A 19,768-nucleotide genomic window follows, 5' to 3' on the forward strand; every position below is an offset into this window, starting at 1 on the left:
TACAAGAACAACACAAAAAGAAACCTAATTAAATCAGAAATGTGAACATGACCTCAGGAAATTTTCTTTTACTTTGTCAGGAAAGAAGTTCTACCTAAGGGCTCATGTGAAACAATATAAATTATATCCCTAGCACGCTATCTTGGTATCTAATATTCTCCCACTTCTCCTCAGGGACACCTATCTGCCTTACTCTCTAAGTGCGATGTGACTCTAGGCTCTCTATTCTTGGTTACCAGACTAGGGTGAAGCCCTTTTGATGTCAAATTCATGATAAAATCTGCCTTCCCTGAGGATTAAATGAATTTATATATTTTTAAGAAAACTGTTCCAGAGTTTCATGGTATCTATCTTTTGTAGATTCTAGTTTCCTGGACTCTGAGACATTGTTAGATTAGTTTTCCTCCGGTGCACGTTTTAAGTGTCAACCTGAATTTAATTGCGTTAGAATTGTATTATTTTTATCAGGAAGAGGAAGAGGCAACACAAGGTAGATCAGAGAGAAAATGGCTATGCTCCAAGCAAACACAGACTTTCCACCTCCTGTAAATTCCACTGAGACCTCTCCAGCACTATGAAACAAATTTCATGATTTAGACCCAGACCACCATCTTTATTTAAGGAACTTCCCATTAGGAAAATGTTTTAGTTCTTCCACATAGGGACACATTTTGGGGGAAAACAGGGAACAAAGATTATCTCTTTTGAAAAAAATTAAAGAGAATAATAAGTCAATTTATAAATATCACACATCTAGAACATCAAGAAATAGGTAGCAAAGAGTCAGAGAAAGATTGAGAATATCAGAAAAATTAAAAAACCAGAAAACACAAACACAAAAGAAACTGGAGGAAAAAAATTCCAAGTTAAAGCAGAAAAAAGTGCTATAAGAACTTTTTAAAATTATAAAGTACTTTAAAGACAAAGTACTTAAGGGCAGATGAAGAACCTCCTATAATAATCATCAGAATCTGAATAATAAACTGAAATAGTCCCCTTGGTACGCTGTAAAGTATGCAATTTTAATTATGTGATTTTTCTAGCTAATTTCTGCTTCAAAAACAGTAAAGTACTTCTGCTTACAAGGTGGCAGAGACAAGAACTTTTCTGAAACTCTCATATGCACGTTGTCATAAAAATTTAAATTAGCAGAAACATGCCTTTGAGTTAAATCACAATGAGCCCTTGGACAGATCTACTCACTGAGAACCCACGAGGTACCAAACACTGGCCGCACACACACTAAACAGCAGTTTGCGTTTGTAAAGCACTTCTTCCTTTTCAGGTTCTCACAAATGACATTTTACAACAAACTATATTTGTTTTTCAGCATTAACTGCACATGCTGAATACATCTATCATTATAAATTGCTCCTACTCAGGCGAGTCTTGGCTTTCAAAAGACAAAATATATCCAGTTGCACTTGTGTACACATATTTTACATAGTTATGTATGGAAGTCAATCAACAATGAGAACTACAAACAGATTGCCTGACAAAATAAAATAACAATTTGGGGGGAACAGAAATGACACATTTGTCAGAAGATGTCCACAAATAATTAATTACTTTAGCACAATAAAGATATTCTCTTCATACTAGAGTCTCTTATAAGAGGATACTCGTTATTTTCTAACCATCTGTCATCACTCCTCCCCAAAAAACTAATTAGAGTTTCCTCCAATCACACATCATAAATCATGCAAATGTGGATGGCAAAAAACACAGTTTAAAGAAGTGAACAGTATAACATTCTGCATATTAAAAATCACAGGCTTCGGAACTAGCCTTTCGTGTTGTAATAATTACTCTGCTTATTTTTCTCATCTTTTTCTAATTAATCATTAGATATTAAACCTGGAAAATTTAAATTTAAATTTAAAAATACTTACAGGTAGTAGAGTTTTCCTGCAGCAGCAAGTTCCCTTTTCCGGTAATCTATCCCAGAATCTAGCTGGATCGTATTACAGTATTCCTACAATCCAAACACATAAAGTATCTTTTTCAACAAGTGGTAGCTTAGAATTACAATCTTTCTGCTATCCTATATTTTTTTAATTTTTGAAATTTTCCTCTATAAAATAATATAATGAGTTTAGGACAAAACAATAGAACTCGTAAGAATCATAAAAGTTGCAATATTAACCACATATCAAGCCAAAAAATATCAATTTAATAAAATTAACATGGCAGCATGCCTTCCTGAAACTTTGCTAAAAGAGCGCTGTCAGTAAATTCCCCAAATAATTGCATTAGATTTTTTTAAAATCCCAATTTCCATTACTCTCAAGTGAGAAGCTGGAGGCTGTCAGAAAGAGTAAGTCATGGGTCTTAAGCGTCACGATGTGCGAGAGTCTGAGAGAGCTGCACCGGAACGTAAGTATCCACATTTTAAACCAATGGTCATACTAAAGTGATGCTATAGGTATGCCTGCCCTTGACTTCTAAATGACTGCCACTGCCCTTGTCCCTTAGCTCCCTTTCCAGTCGTCGATGTCTTCAGAGTTCTTTCCTGCTCTGAACACCTCCCTTCAACCTAAGTCATCCTGTGCCACTGCTGTCCTTCTCTTCTCCCAATTAATCTTTCCTTTCCATCTTCCCAGGTGCATATGTGCATGGAAACTCACACACCATACACACACACACACACACACACACACACACACACACAGATACATACATACACCCCGTAAAACTCTTACTATGGAAGCAAATGAACTTTTGATATACCTCTCTTGGTAAGTTGGCTTTTCTGCAGGGGGAGGGAATATATACATATATATATACACTCATTCCAGTAGAACGATCGTGAGCATGGGTTTTCAGAACAATTCAAGAAACATTCACAGGCTGACTTTTCTGTTTTCATTCAAAAGGAAAATTGCATTATGAAAATTCATGAGGAAAAAATTAAATTTTAACAACTTCACTACTTTTATTAATGAAAAACTGCATTTTGTGGCTAAGGTAATTGTGGTGGGTTGTATTTTCCAAGATAGTTGCAATAATCTCTCTATCCCAACACGCTGTGACTGACATTTCAACCATCAAGAAGTGGGGTCTGTGCACTCCCCCTTGAATTTTGTGACTATGGTGTCAATGATGCTACACAATAATATCCAATGTGACATTTGAGGCAGCTTCTTACTTGTTGGCTGGAACACTTGCTCTGGAACCCTGAACTGCCAGATAAGCATCAAACTGCCTGGAGGCAACCACGTCATGAGAGCTTAAAGTAGCCCATACAGAGAGATGACCTGGAGAGGCCCTGAGATGACATGAAGACGGAGGTGCCTGACCAGTCCCCAGCTGTTCCTGTTGTAGCCACTATTGTAGTGAGGGAGTCAGAAATGCCAGCTGAGCCTTTCTCAAATCCCTGAACCACAGAAACCAGGAGAGATAATACAGTAATGTTGTTTTAAGCCTTTAAATTTTTCAGTCATTTGTTACGCAGCAATCGATATCTGGGCACATTTGAGATGTAGCAACATTCTTCCTCCCTGAAGTTGCATCCTGGGTTGTCCCGCTATGCAAGGGCTGAGGGCTGTTTATCATCTGCACTACAGGGAAGAGATTGCACACAGCAGCAATGAGAATAATTTCCCCTCTTCTCGTGCTGCAGATGCTAAGGGGCTCAGGGAAGTAAAAGAGGGTGGTCAACCATCCCCCGGGGACTAATGGGTTTCCCTAAGACTGAGGAGTTTTTCTGGATGCAGGACTTTCAGTGCTAACCCCAGGACAGTGCTGGGCAAACTAGGACAGTTGGTCATCCTAGAAGTGAAGACCCAGAAATCTGGGCTGAAAGGCTGGAGTAGGTATTGCATTTTGATTTATATATTAGCAATTGTGAATGCGATTAGTATAAAATAATCCCCAAGAAGAAGCTGGTCCTCTGGGGAAGCCTACAAACTTGAGCTTTTGAACTGCACATGTGAAAAACAACCCCTGAACCTAACAGGGTCATGCCGCCCTACAATGCTTGACCTGAGCAGGCAGCTGGCCTCCCCACACAGACATCCCTCGCTTATCATTCTAAGTTGCTCAACCCACTCCCCAGGCCTCACTCAAGAACACAGGCCCTGTAATGCATCTCACCAGAAAGGAATACAGCATTGCCCAAATATATGCACTCCACTCTCCCCTTGCCTCAGATGACCTGTAAAGAAAAAAAGGCATAGCTATATATCTCTCTCCTTCTCAACTATGAGTCATAACGCAGTAAACCTGAGAAAAGAGATACTTCCTCCCTCTTGCCTATGCTATAATTGTAGGGGCTCAGCCACCCAGTACAAAGAAGGGAGGAAATACACTTGTTTAGGCAGCACTACTTACTCCCTCTCTCTGAGGGAAATCTGTCCTGGTATGGAAGGGCCAATTATTCATAAGCTACCTGTACTACAGACAATACACTACAGAGTGTAGCAATATATTCATATCAGTGTATTTCCCCAGGTTCTCTATTTGTTTTAAACTACAGTTTATCTTATATGGCTTAATATTCTAATTTAGTCAAAAAAAATTTTTTTCACTTTGAAAAAAATAAGGCTAATGGAAGTTATACAAGCTTCAATTTCTCTTTCTGGGTACTAACTTCTCTCTCATGAGTGATTAAGCCCTACCAAATGATTGCATTTGTACACTCACTAATCACCACTGAGGAATACCTAATCAGCAGCAGAAGAACTATAACCAAAGCCCTCAGACGTTAGCTCTTAATTGTCTGAAAAATACCAACACTCGGTTTATATTTTTAAAGAAAAATAAACCTCAGTTTTTCAGATTTTATTCACTTAAGCTAGATTCTTCAAAACAGTATGCAGAAGGGTGAAAGCTAAGCTATTTCTACGTTGAGAATGAATAGTCAAAAGGGCATGATCTCTTAAGTAATTTCCTAATTTCCAGGGATATTTACAAGACCTGTGACCTCTTATCACCATCCAATTCAAATGCATAAAACTAATCAGCCACCAAAGAAAGTTTATTTTAAAATAGTTTGTATATTTATGTACACAAAGGACGAATACAATTACACAAACTAAAAATGCAATTAGGAAATCTGGGGAGGAAAAGGAGGGAGGTTAATACACCCTTGGGAACACACTCATGAGTGAAAGGCCTTTGACTCTGGAAAGAAAAATGTACCACTAAAAGAACTGTATTTCACCAGTTTGCATTTTCCTCAAAATCTATTGTGTATATTTTTAGCAATTCTGAATAATACCATTAGAAAAACAGCCATCTCACAAAATAACTTTAGATAGCTTCTACTCTGGCTTTTCTCTTCCCAGTTGGAACAATAAATATTGTGGAGAAAATCCTTTAAAAGCACAATATATTAACCTCATAAGCAAAGACTGAAATAATAAATAAAGATTTGCCTCCCTTACATATCTTTATTACAAAAGTAATATTGCTTACTACAGAAAATTTGGAAAAAGAGGAAAAAACCCCACATAAATCAAAGTTTTATGTCTTAGGTAAGTGATTATATTAAATAGGAATTTAAAGGATCAAAATTATTGGAGTTTTTCTTGACAGTATTCAACTGATTGGTTTTATACATTTTTAATAAGTAAGCATAAAAGGAAAAAATGGTTGAGACTTGTTCTAGTTCTAGGAAATAAAACATTTTAATAACTAAGATCTATCTTTTAACTTAATTCTTTAAAAATGTATCTTTTTTAAACTAAAAAAGTGAGCCATGCTCATTGTAAAAAATTCAAATAGTAAAAGTATAAAAGTAGAAATGAAAGTCTATCCCCTTATCAGAAAAAAGTTTGCTTATAGCTTATATCCTTCAAGTTTTTCCTATACGTATAGAGATGATGATAGACAGACAGACAGACAAGTAGATAGACAGAGAAATTGGGATCATATTATACACATGGTTCTAACCTTAATTCTTTTTGGTATCTTAAAAGTTCTATGAGAGAAACAACTATAGATTTAAATACAGAAAAGCTATACTGCATACTGTATTAATTTTGTTTACTAGGAATACAATTCTATAAGTAAATGACAAGTAAGAGTAAAGAAAGATATTGAACCAGAAAAAGAGTGGGAGACTGGGTGAGGGTGTCTTGTTTTTTGAGGCAGCTATACATTCTAAGATAATTGCTTCAGTCTCATTTAAAATAACCGTGTGCTACTATTTCTAAGCTTAAGTAATGGTATATAAAAATCCAATACATAAAATTCCACATATTTTTAAGCCTTTTATAATTTAAGTATAACAAATACAGAAAAGTACACAAATCACTAGTGTCCAGCTCAATCAAGAAATAGAAGATTAGCACCTCTAAAGCCCCCCTAGTATCCTCTTTTACCTCCCCAAAGGTAACCAGTATCCTGATTCTAGCATCACAGAATTTTGCCTGCTTCTGGACCATTATACAAGTAGAATCACACAGCATGTATTCTTTTGTGATTGGATTCCTTGACGTTTGCGAGATTCACCCATCCACATGTTGTGTATGTACAGTCGTAGTTTATTGATTGCCATATTGTATCCACTATATGAATATACCACAATTTATTGACTCATTTTACTGTTGATAGACATTTGGGTTGCTTCTAGTTATTAGCTCTTTCAAATAACGCAGCCACAAACATTCTTGCATGTGATTTTTGGTGCACACATGCACACGCCCTTGTTAAATATATACCGAGAAGAGTAACTGCTTAACCACAGGGTAAAAGTATGCTCAGCTTTAGTAAATACTGCCAGTTTTCTAAGATGACTGCACAACCTACACTCCCACCAGGAATGTATGAGCATTCCTAAGTATGTATTTGCTACCGGTATCAAGAAATACAACTGATTTTTGAATACTGACCCTGTATCCAACAGGGTTGCTTGGAAACTCACTTATGAATGTAATTCTTTTTTGTATATTGATTTTCAAGATGATACAAAGATGTTCCATAAATTTCATAAATATGCTACATTGTTTTATATCACAAAAATGTACACTTATGGTTTAAGAAGTCTCCTGCAAATTTAATATTTATTTTGGATCAACCTAACAAACATCACTGAACACTATATGTCGGGCACTTCCCTGGTTACTGGAGATACAATAATGAATAAGATATAGCTTTAGCTCTGACAGTCTGGTAGAATTCAGATATTTGCCTCAAGTTACCATTTTCTTCTCCTCCCCATCATGGACGTAATTTTTTAAAGTTGATAAGTCCTCTGCCAATTGACTAGCTGTGTGATTTTAGCCTGTTACTTAACCTCTCTGGACACCAGTTTTCTCCTCCATAAAATAAAGGAATTGAATTATGATCCCTTTCAGTCTAAAATTCTTAACACTATTGCTGAAGTTCTTTTACTTCAGGGCAAAGTTCTTCACCAGGCTTTTTGCATTTTGGAGTAGACCCCAGCCTCAGAGTCTACCTCAAGCCACCCCAGCTCCTTTGCTTTCTTGATTATCTCATACTCCAAAGTAAACAAAAACTTTTTTTTCCCCACTGCCCCACTCCTACTTCCCTGGCTACCGCAGCTGTCTCTCACACTTAAAATACCCACACCCTATCACATTAGTAGGTAAGGTCTGTATCCCTTCTTTTTATCAAGCAGTTACAGAATTTCTCTCCCCTTCCACAAAGTAGGAAAGGAAGATATTTAACAATTCCAAAGTGCCTATTATTTGACTCAATTGTGCTGGGCAACTGACTTGAATTTATCTCATATAATTCTCACAATAATCAAACAGAGGAAGCTAATCATTTTTTTAATCCCCATTTTACAGTTGAGGAAATTTATGAGGGAGGTTACTTTTTTTTTTAATCACTGCTATGAGCTAAATCATGTCCTCTGCAAATTCATAAGTTGAAGTCCTAACCCCTAGTACCACAGAATGTGACTGTATTTGGAAATAGAGCTTCAAAGAGGTGATTACGTTAAACTGAAGTCTTTAGGGTGGACTCTAATCCAACATGACGGGTGCCATTATAAGAGGAGGAAATTAGGACAGGGACATGTGCACACACAGAGGAAGGACATGTGAAGACAGGAGAGACAGCTGTAAGTCAAGGAGACAGGCCTCAGAAGAAATCATCCCTGCCAACACCTTAATCTTGGACTTCTAGCCTCCAGAGTTGTGAGAAAATAGATTTCTATTGTTTAAGCCACCCGGTCTGTGGTAGCCCTAGCAAACTAATATAATTGCTAATACTCTTGTTCCATTAATAAGCATACAGGAAGGCATTTTTAAAAACAGTAAAAAAGTAAAGAACAATTGTGAGAGAAAAAAAAAAAAAGCCAGAACTGAAGCTAAAAAGCACACTTATATACACTTGTTGGTGAGCCACAAATCTGACTCTTTCTGCAGCCACAGTTGGAAGGGAAAACACAGTAAATTCACAATTCATAGAGCTCCAGAGAGGCCACACAGTTTGTAGGTGGCTGAGCCATGATTTGCCCAGGTCATTCTTATCCCCAAATCCATGGTCATCCCACCATGTCACATTGCTACATTAAACAGTAGCCAGAGGGTCATTTTTCTTCAGCCTTATACAATTTACATGATAAATTTTTGCTCCCCTACTCCTCCTTCCCTGCCCCAAATTAATTACCTCTGCACAGTATAAATATGCTAATTGTTCTTCTAGAGGTCTATACCATACGATTCTACTATGATTACCTGTAAGTATTTAGTCCAAAACTGTGTATGAGATATACGCACCCTGTACTAAATCCTACAGTATAATGGGTCGTATTATAGTAAACTTCCATTATATAGGATATTTTCTATGTTTAAAATGTCTGGTCAACTCACAGTCCACTGTTTTTATGACCTTTACTTGATCATCTAAACTGATGTTGTCAGTCCTGGAAGGTAAACTCCAAGAGAGCAAGGACTGCCTGCTTAACTCACTACACAGCACCGCACACTCAGAGGCCCTACGAAGCAGGACTGGAGGCCAATGATGATGGTGATTTCCCCTCTCTCATAGACGCAGAAAGGAAAGTACAAACTCATCTCTGACGATTACTCTCTTCTACAAAATACGCATGAAGATGCTGTTCATATTTTTTAAAATCTCTTAAGACTGCCATAAACTCAGTAAGGGAATTTGAGTTGTAAATAAACGAGTCCATCTTTATCATCAACATCATCAAATACCAAACACTGATATAAGGGCTTACCACATGCCAGGAACCATTCTAAACTCTTCAAATATATTCCTCTCACTTAATCCTCTCAACCATTCTATAAGGTAGGCATTATTATTATTATTCCCATTTTACAGATGGATAGGAAACTAACGCACAGAGAAATAACTTGCCTATTGTCAAAGAGCTCAGAAGTGGTAGAACCAGGATTCAAACCCCACAATTTTGGTTCCAGTGTTCATATTCTTAACTACTTTGCCATATTGCCACCATACCCCAGGATATGTTCAAGCAACCAGAGCTCTTTCTTGGATATACAAGGCAATGCAAAATTCTTGTGGGCTTACTGGGGACCTCTTGCAGTACTCTGTCAGCCCGCTGGGGAAAGTCCCACCTGTGCTGCTCCCCGCTCATATGCTAACCAAGCAAGGCCTAGTCTTGATAGCTAACTTGAGGAGCAGCCATGTTGCAAACAGATTTGTTTACTTATTTACAACCTAACCCCATAAAAAAATGATATGGGGAAGCTTTTTAGAGACTTTGTCCAGCTATATTATACCGCAATTATAACAAATTGAAAGTTTTCCTATAATGATTGAGATAGTAGAAACAGATTTGGGTTTCAAGCTTGTAAACTCTACAAGACAAGGATCACATCTGTGTTGTTCCTCATTGTGTCCCCAGCACATAATACACTATCTAGTACATAGTACACAGTAAATGCTTACTAAATATTGATCAACTGAACAAATCATCAGCAACGTATATGCAAAGCTTAGATGCAAGTCAATCTGTTAGGAACTACAGGAAGAAGCCAACCAGTACAGTGCCTTTCCCAAAGAGCTTTTATGACAAAATAGGAACTGATTTAGCAGGATTCTTGCTAAAACTGGACTCAGCAAAGACCGACACAGACATGGTAGGCCAAAGTCGAGGCCCAGTAGAGAAGAGGGCTCAGAGGAGGCTAACTAAAGTAGGGTCAAAGAGAAGTCTTTGTCAGAATTCAGCTGAGACAGAAAACTCTGTCCTCCTCCAAGTTGGAGTTTCATCCCAAGGTAAGGTCTCTCCACGACAAAGAGATGAAACTGAAAACATATCCATATGCATAAAACAAAACTCCTGAGCTATGGTGATTAGGCTGATTATAACCACCATAACCAATTCATGTAGCTTAAGGAATGGCACAAGCTAACTGCTTAGGTTTAAGTTTCCTAAACCAACGCAAGTGGCAGGAAAGATGGAAATACCCTGGTTGGTAGACCAGTGGCTCTCAATACTGGCTGCACATTAGCTTTAGCTGGGAATTATTTAGAAAGGATCAATGCCCAGGCACCACTCCCAGACATTTTTGCAGAGGAAGGTTTATTTGGCTGATTTTGTTTTGTTTTAAGCTCCTCAGGTCATTCTAATGGGTAGCCAGGGTTGAGACCCATTGGCTTGGCCTAATCCAGCCCTACCTCTGACTGGTCCCATCCAAATCACATGGCTACTATACAATAGCAGAAAGGTGGAGTGGATTTTGAAGAAAATAACTACAATGTCCCACCATAGGTGGTAACTAAAGCCATAGGACCACCCAGGGTTGGTGTTTATGATCCTAGAATCACAGAGCCAGAGATCCGTAGCATTGATTCCCTTCTCATTCACATTTGGACAAAATGAGATGAAAAGGAAATCACCACTACTCTGCAATGGGGCTAAAGGACATAAAAGCATATGAGTTGTCAAGAACTATTTGAATCAACGTAGGAAAGTAATAGAATACTAAGGAAACAAAGGATTGATGAAGCTTAATATGGGCTGGAGAAATATTCTAAAGCTGGAATAGTTTGATTAGATGAAGAGGACTTGGAACAAATTTCCCTAGGAAAAAAAACTATGGGAATGTACGGAAAGAACAGAAGAAGACCTGGGTGATGACATACTACAGATTGGTCCAGGAAAGGACTGCAACATCTCCAACTAGATGACCCTAGGTTTATAGAGTTAGATTTTCAACTCACATCTCATATTGTAAATGAGGTTACATCCTTATCTTTTTGGAGTACCACTATGAGTTGGAACACCCCAATATTCCTCTGAAATAATCAGTTTCTGGATATGTCACAAAATATTTTCAAAGTAACTGTAAAAAAAAAAGAGAAAAAAAGGCAAAGCACCGGCATCTGGTGGTACACCTGATCAAACCTGGCAAGTGTAGCACTGAAGCCCAGCACAACAGTTGCGGGGTCTCTCTGTCAGTGTGGAACTCTGAGGTGAAACCATGGCCCTTCAAACACACCACCACTCTCACATCTATAAAAGGAAAGGTGGAACATCTGACTGGCAACTGCTACTGCGTAACCAGAGGTCTTGTTAAGAATGCCAATGACTTACTTTCTCTTCTACATTCTTTATCTTAGAGTGATTTCCAGAAAATATTTGGACTCTAGTAAAGTATGGTATTTATTATCAGGAAGTAGGCAATTGTGGAGAACAATAATCTATGCTGACTTTGTCAGCTTGGTCAAGAGCTTGGGCGCCGTTAGCATATCAGTTTCCTGATAAGACTTAATTAAGTTGGATGATCTAAGATACCAATTTGCATCCGAAATAACTATGTGCCAGGATAGTGAGCAAGTCAGAATTGATGAAGTCTTGTCCTTATACTATCAAATTATTTTGGCATAGGGGTAGAAAACAAAACAAAGAATCCAATGTTTATATGAAGAGATGTTTCTGCTCATCAGAAAGTGGCAACCATTGATACATAGAGGGATGATACACAGAGTTTACATGTTTTCTATCTGTTATACAGAAGATACCCCACTGCCATTTAATCCAGAAGATAAATGTTTAATCATGGTTATCTTTATAAAACTGAAGAATAAAAATAACAGCTACCATTTATTGAGCACTTAATTTTACAATAATCTTTAAAGATAGGATTGTTGGCCTCAATTTACCAATGCAGTACTTGAGGTTCAAAAAGATCAAATATTCTGATCACTTGTCTAGAGTTTTTTTAGCTCATGGGGGCAGAAGACCAGAACTTGGGTCTGCAGACCATGTGATCTTCATGGCTACACAAACCTACTATGTTCAGAATAAGACATATAGCAAAAGTTCAAAAATTCCACCACTCTTAAATATTTTGGTAATATGAATTTGCAATAACTTGCTGCTAACTCAATATGTACAAGCAACATCCAATAAAATCCCCAGAGCATCATACCTCAGCTCCACATGATTTTTTTGTCATTTATTTATTTATATCGTACTGTGCTAGAAGGCTTAATGTGACTTCTTAAAAATATATCATTTTACTATTTGTAAATTCAATTTCACCATTTAATTTTCCATGTTAGCTAATACACATGTAAAGAGTAATTTGACAAAACCCAACAAAGCTTTAATTGCACAGAACCCCTGACCTAGAAATTCCATTTCTAGGAATCTATCCTACAGAAACATTGACTCATGTGACTAAAAATATATTTGTAAACAGGTTTTTTAAAGTATTATTTGAAAAGCGATTTCCTTCATTAAGTAGTAGATAATAACAACAATAAACAAACACATAGGGACCGAGATTGGATTGGTGGTTACCAGAGGGGAAGGGGGGAGGGAGGAGGGCAAAAGGGATAATTCGGCACATGTGTGTGGTGATGGGTTGTAATTAGTATTTTGGTGGTGAACATGATGTAATCTATGCAGAAATAGAAGTACAATGATGTACACCTGAAATTTTTACAATGTTATAAACCAATGTTACTGCAATAAACAAAAAAGAAAAAAAGAAAAAAAGAAAAGCGAAAAACTAGGATAAACCTAAGTATACAAAAATAGCAGATTAGTTTAAAAATGATAGTGCAGCCATAATGTGAAATACAAAGCAGCCATTTAAAAGAATGAGATAGAGTTATATCTGATATCAAAAGATCTCCAGCCTATCTCCAAGGGATAAAAGCACAACTCAGATCAAGATGTAACTATTACCCCACTAATTTATAACAAAACAAAACTATAGATTTAGGCATATACAGAGACATGTATGCATATAATTGTACAGAAAAATGCTTGAAAAGAGACACATTAATTTTGTTCCAGCTTTATTGAGATATAATTGACACATAACATTGTCTAAGTTGAAGGTATACAACTGATAACACTCACTATACTGCAAAATGATTACCATAGTAGCCTTGGTTAACACCTCCACCACCTCACATAATTATCATTTTTTTTTTTTTTGAGGAAGACTGGCTCGGAGCTAACATCCATTGCCAATCCTCCTCTTTTTGCTGAGGAAGACTAGCCCTGAGCTAACATCTGTGCCCATCTTCCTCTATTTTGTCCGTGGGATGCCGCCACAGTATGGCTTGATGAGCAATGCATAGGTCCACGCCCAGGATCCGAACCTGTGAACCTGGGGCTGCCAAAGCAGAGTGTGCAAACTTAACAACTATGCCACCAGGTCAGCCCCTATCATTTCTTTTTTGTGTGTTGAGAACCTTTAAGATCTATTCTCATAGCAACTTTCAAGTATACAATATAGTATTGTTAACTATAATCACCACGCTGTACATTAGATCCCCAGAACTTAGTCATCTTATAACTAAAAGTTTGTACCCTTTAATCAACATCTCCCCATTTCCCCCACTCCCCAGCCCATGGCAACCACGAATCTAATGTTTCTTTCAATTTGGCTTTTCTAGATTTCACATATAAGTGATATCATATGGTATTTGTCTTTCTCTGACTTACTTCACTTAGTATAATGCCCTCAAGATCCATCTATTTTGTCAAAAACAGCAGGATTTCCTTCTTTCTCATGGCTGAAAAATATTCCATTGTATATATTTACCACTTCTTCTTTACCCATTCATCCATTGATGGACGCCTAGGTTGTTTCCACGTATTGGCTATTGTGAATAATGCTGCAAGGAATATGGAAGTGCAGATATCTCTTTGAAATAGTAATTTCTTCTCCTTCAGCTATATACCTAGAAGTGGGATTGATGGATTATATGTTAGTTCTATTTTTAATTTTTTGAGGAAATTCCATACTGTTTTCCATAGTGGCTGCACGAATTTACAGTCCCACAAACAGTGCACAAGGATTTTCTTGTCTCCACATCCTCCCCAAAACTTATCTCTTGTATTTTTGAGGGTAGCCATTCTAACAGATGTGAGGTGATATCTCAGTGTGGTTTTGATTTGCATTTCCCTGATGATTAATGATGTTGAGCATCTTCTCATGTACCTATTGACCATTTGTATGTCTTCTTTGGAAAAATGTCTATTCAGTTCCTCTGCCCATTTTTTAAAGTCCCCTACTATTATTGTATTATTGTCTATTTCTCCCTTCAGATCTGTTAGTATTTGATTAAAAGATTTAGGTGCTCTGATGGTGGGTGCATATATATTTATGACTGTTGTATCTTCTTGATGAATTGACCCATTTATCATTAAATAATGATCTTCTTTGCCTTTTTTTGCAGTTTCTGACTTAAAGACTATTTTGGCTGATATAAGTGTACCATCCCTCTCCTCTTTTGCTTTCCAGTTACACGGAATATCTTTTCCCAACCTTTCACTTTAAGCCTATGTGTCCTTAAGCTGAATTGAGTCTCCTGTAGGCAGCATATAGTTAGGTCTTGGTTTTTTTAATTCATCCAGCCCCTTTATGCCTTGTGATTGGAGAATTTAATCTATTTACACTTAGAATAATTGTTTGATAGGTAAGTACTTACTAACGCCATCTTATTAATGGTATGCTTTGATTCCCTTCTCTTTTTCTGTAGTGTATCTATTGCAGGTTTGTGCTTTGTGGTTACTGTGAGGCTCACATAAAACATCTTATAGATATAAGTTATTTTACACTGATAACAACTTAACTTCAATTGCATACAAAAACTCTACCCTTATACCAACCCCCTTTTTTGTTTTTGACATCACAATTTACCTATTTTTATATTGTGTAATCATTAACAAATTATTGTAGCTCTAGTTATTTTTAATACTCTTGTCCTTTAACCTTTATACTAGATTAAGTGTTTAACATTCTGCCATATTACAATATTAGAGTAATTGGAATTTGACTATATACTTACCTTTACCAGTGTGTTGTATATTTTCATATGTGTTCATGTTACTAATGACTGTCCTTTCAATTCAATGTTTGAAGAACTCCTTTCAGCATTTCTTGTAAGGCAGGTCTAGCAGTGATGAACGCCCTCAGCTTTTGTTTGTCTGGAAAAATCTTTATACTTTGTTTCTGAAGGATAACTTTGCTGGATAGATTCTTTGTTGGCAGTTTTTGTGTTTCAGCACTTTGAATATATCATCCCACTCTCTCTTGGCTTGTAAGGTTTCTGCTGAGAAATCCGCTGATTGCCTTATGGGGGTTCCCTTGTAAATTACACGTTCCTTTTCTCTTGCTGCTTTTAAGATTCTCTCTTTGTCTTTGATTTTTGACAGTTTTATTATAACGTATCATGGAGAGGATTCTTTAAATTGAGGTTGTTTGATGACCTATAACCTTCATGAATTTGGATATCCAAATCTCTCTTCAGATTTGGGCATTCTCTGCCATTATTTCTTTAAATAAACTTTCTGCCCCCATTCTCTCTCTTCTCCTTCTGGAACCCCAATAATTCAGATTGTTTCTTCTGATAGTATCCCATAGATTATGTAGGCTTTCTTCACTCTGTTTAATTTTTTTTTCTTTGTTCTCCTCTGATTGGATAATTTTAAAGTTCCTGTCTTCAATCTCACTGATTCTTCCTTCTGCTTGATCAAGTCTGATGTTGATGCTCTCTATTGCATTTTTTTCATTTCATTCATTGTATTTTTCAGCTTCAGAATTTCTGTTTGGTTCTTTCTTATGATTTCTATCTCTTCATTAAACTTCTCATTTTGTTCGTGTATTGTTTTCCTGATTTTGTTGAACTGTCTTTGTGTGTTTCCTTGCGGCTATTGAGTTTCCTTAAAACAGCTATTTAGAATTCTTTAGGGGGTAAATCCCAGATCTCTATGTCTTTCGGATCAGTTATTGGAAGATTATTGTGATCCTTGGGTTGTGTCATATTGCCTTGATTTTTCATGTTCCTTGAAGTTTTGCATTGCTCTCTTCACATCTGAAATAGCAGTCACCTCCTCTAGTCTTTTACTAATTGCTCTCAGGAGAGAAATACCTTCCATCAGTCCTGCTAGTGATTTTGAGGCTTTTTCAGACCTTCTATGGATACACCAGCTCCATGATTCTTGTTCACTCTTGTGGCAGATTTCCTAAGCTTATATGCCTTCTCTCGATCCTACAACACACCATGCCAAGTGCTGAGAGCCTCCCTTTAGTTTTCCCAAAGGTGGCACTAAAGTTCAAGTTTGTGATCTCTCTCTGGCCCACAAATTCAGGTTTTCTGAACATGCTCACTAGCCATCTGCCACAGCTCACCCTCACCACCACCATCAGGAGCACAAACAGGGTGCCAGCCACAGATTGGGGGTGTGTGCGGGTGACGTGTGCAGAGCACTGGGGATGCCCTTTGGCCAGATGGGGTAATCTGTGGGCGAGGTATCCCCCGTGGCTCATGGGCAGGCTTCTTGATGGTGTCTGTGAAGAAGTTAGTATGATCTGCCTCCCTTTAATGCCCACCAAGCGTCCTATCTGCTGCTCTCCCAGCCTCTTCCTGCCCTCCAGTCATGCAGCTCACGATTCAGCACTTTGGATGGAGCAAAAGAGAAATGAGCTTCTTTGGTAGCGTCACACACAGCTGGGGAAGCTGAGTAATCACTCACATGCTCTTACTTTCCCCTATGGGGAATCTCTCTTGGCCCTAAGCTGTGCTGTCTTGGGGGAGGGGTGATACAGATAAAGTCAAACTGTTCCTCTTATCCTCTCCAATGTGTCCAAACTCTTTTTTTTTTTTTTTCTCTCTCCACTGGTGTGCTGGAACTTCTCCACCAGAAACCTGGACATCCACAAAGGCTCTCTCATCCTTGGATGATTGTTTAAGATAGTGTTTCCAGGGGCTCCCAGACCATGGCCAAGAGGAGCTGGAGTTGGTTCATGGGTCACTGCAGGATTTACAGCCAGGACCAAAGTCTGTATGCCTATTACCTAACACATGGATGGGCAAGTCTCCTCTCAGGTTCCTTGGCATATGGTGCTGAATCTAACAGCTCCCACAAAGGCTCTTTTGTCTGTAGATGGTTGTCAAACTGTTGGTGGTGGTGGGGGAACATGAACAAAAGATGTCTTATTCAGCCATGATGCTGATGTCACTCCTCCACATTAAATTTTTAACAGTGGCTACTCCTGAGGAGGGAAGTAGGAATGAGACTGGGGTGGAGGGTGGGAGGAATGGGGAAAGGGAAGAGTAGTGAAGGGGGAGCTCTCGATGTTTAATACAGGCATAGCTCAGAGATATTGTAGGTTTGGTTGCAGACCACCACAATGAAGTGAATATCGCGATAAAGCGTCACATGAATTTTTTGGTTTCCCAGTGCATATAAAAGTTATGTTTACACTATATTGTAGTCTATTAAGTGTGCAATAGCATTATGCCTAAAAACACAATGTACATACCTTAATTTAAAAATACTTTATTGCTAAAAAATGCTAACCATCATCTGAGCAGTCAGCAAGTTGTAATCTTTTTGCTGGTAGGGGGTCTTGTAAAAAATGCAATATCTGCAAAGCGCAATAAAGTGAAGCACAATAAAAAGAGGTGTGCTTGCATATATACGCTTATGTGATGTTTGGATTTTTTAATCTTGCATGAATTCATTAATCTCTCATGAAATTTTATAAAAGGAAAGGTTTTAGAGAACTCCATCTATTGTCCCCAAATAGGGATGCTCAGAAAAAGCTGATAGCTATCTTATGAAATTACAGCCATTACACATTTCCAGCTCTGTCATAACAAACAGAATTTTAATTAATATTCCATTCTTCTCCTGCTGTTTACTTTATCTGAGAAAACCAGAGTCCTCATTCCTGAGGTAAAAAAAGAAAAACATAAGAATGGCTTATTATAGACTGGAAAGAAGTTGATGCATGTACCTTTTGAGAATCTTTTTTATAAGCATGCTACCAAACGCCTAACTGCAGCTCCTGTAAGCTTTTATTTTTGTCCCACAAAAAGGAACTGTGCAATAAATCTGCAGGCTAATAGGGACTTCTCGCTATATATGCAGCTTTGCAAAATCTATTTTTTCAAATTCCAATAAATTTACCCACAAAATTTTTCCTTCTTCTATACAAATAATCAGAAGTAAACAATAATTTTCTATCTAAAAAAAATAACTATAAATACACAAAGTCCATAATGCATGTGATTTATTTATAATATAACCACATCTTCCAAAATAATAAAAAAAAAACTAAATCTCAATAAAATATTTAGTTTAAAAAATAACCCCTGTCTATTTTCAGACTTCATTATTAAGACTTTTAGTATCCAAGATAGCATTTATAAATATTCTAAACTCTGGTTATGCTCTTTCTTCATTGTATTTGCTCAACTTTTTGCACTTTTACTGTTCATTAGCACTTTTATCTGAAGAGGAAAAGAAAGAAGACGAATGCAGTCAATCTTGCAAATTATTTTTATCTCTGATAAAAGATCTAAAGAGTAAATTTTAAGCTATCAGCTAAAATAAGATTCAGATTTCACTATATTTAACTTATTGTGTACAACTAAAGATAGATTAGTAAGGTAGATTATACTTTTATCAAAGAAAAATAAAGAGTTCCTTACTGATAAAAGCAATTAAGAATACCATTAATTCTACCTAAAGATAATAAGATTATAATATGTAAATATAATGAATATATAATTATATATTGTAATTAAATGTTAAAACATACACACACACACACACACACACACACACACACACACATATTGTGCAGTATGGTTTGGTGGAAAGAACTCTCAATAAAAAGCAGGGAATCTGGGTTCTAGACCTGGCTCTGCCACTAGCTGTGTAATCTTAGGCAAGGTGATCTTAGGCATGAGCCTCAATTGCCTCCACCGTACAAAGAGGTAGTGGGATAAATGTTTCTAAGACTCCTTCAAACCCTGACACCCTGTGAGTACACACACACACACTTTTATTTATGGGCAACGCTGGTATTCACTAGCACACACCAGGATGGCATGACTCATTGTTCATAGCCCACCATCTGTTCTGATTGGTCTGTCAATGTTGTACCAGTCGTTAAAGAGTTTGAATGATCATCCTTATTTACAGGCACTCCTCAAGTTATAAAATGTCTAATATGTATAACCCTGTGTTTGCATTCTGCCTTCCACACACAATGACGATATTCCAAAAGTTAAACTGGCTCTCTTAACCTCTAGTTATGACTTAGAATACAGTCACGTTTCTACCACCTTTCATTCCCCCTCAAAAAGAGTTTCTGCATATTCCTTGCTCTATATTTCCTAGCTCTCACTATTCATAACTTATTTAGTTCCACGTCAGTTAACTTCTCCCATATACACTGAAACTATTTTTAGCTTTCTTCGTCTGCCCTCCCCTTCTCCCTTCAAAGCCTTGTCCGGTTTTCTCGGGAAAACTTCTACTTCATTCCAATTAGAGCAAAATAAAATCATAAGCATGACTATTAAACCAAGAGTGATAGCAGTGATA

At 37.3% G+C, this 19,768-nt stretch overlaps 1 protein-coding gene across 2 annotated transcripts in view; it reads right to left on the reverse strand.

Moving 5' to 3' along the window:
- The window catches only part of AFG1L (AFG1 like ATPase), a 185,993-nt gene that overhangs the window by 52,353 nt on the left and 113,872 nt on the right, over positions 1 to 19,768 (reverse strand). For both annotated transcript variants that reach the window (XM_058566509.1, XM_058566510.1), the window contains exon 8: positions 1,893 to 1,975. In XM_058566509.1, coding sequence (XP_058422492.1) covers positions 1,893 to 1,975 — 83 coding nt within the window. The remainder of the gene's footprint in view (positions 1 to 1,892; positions 1,976 to 19,768) is intronic.

Source organism: Diceros bicornis, chromosome 23 (assembly GCF_020826845.1).
Source record: "Diceros bicornis minor isolate mBicDic1 chromosome 23, mDicBic1.mat.cur, whole genome shotgun sequence".
Classification (NCBI taxonomy): domain Eukaryota; kingdom Metazoa; phylum Chordata; class Mammalia; order Perissodactyla; family Rhinocerotidae; genus Diceros; species Diceros bicornis.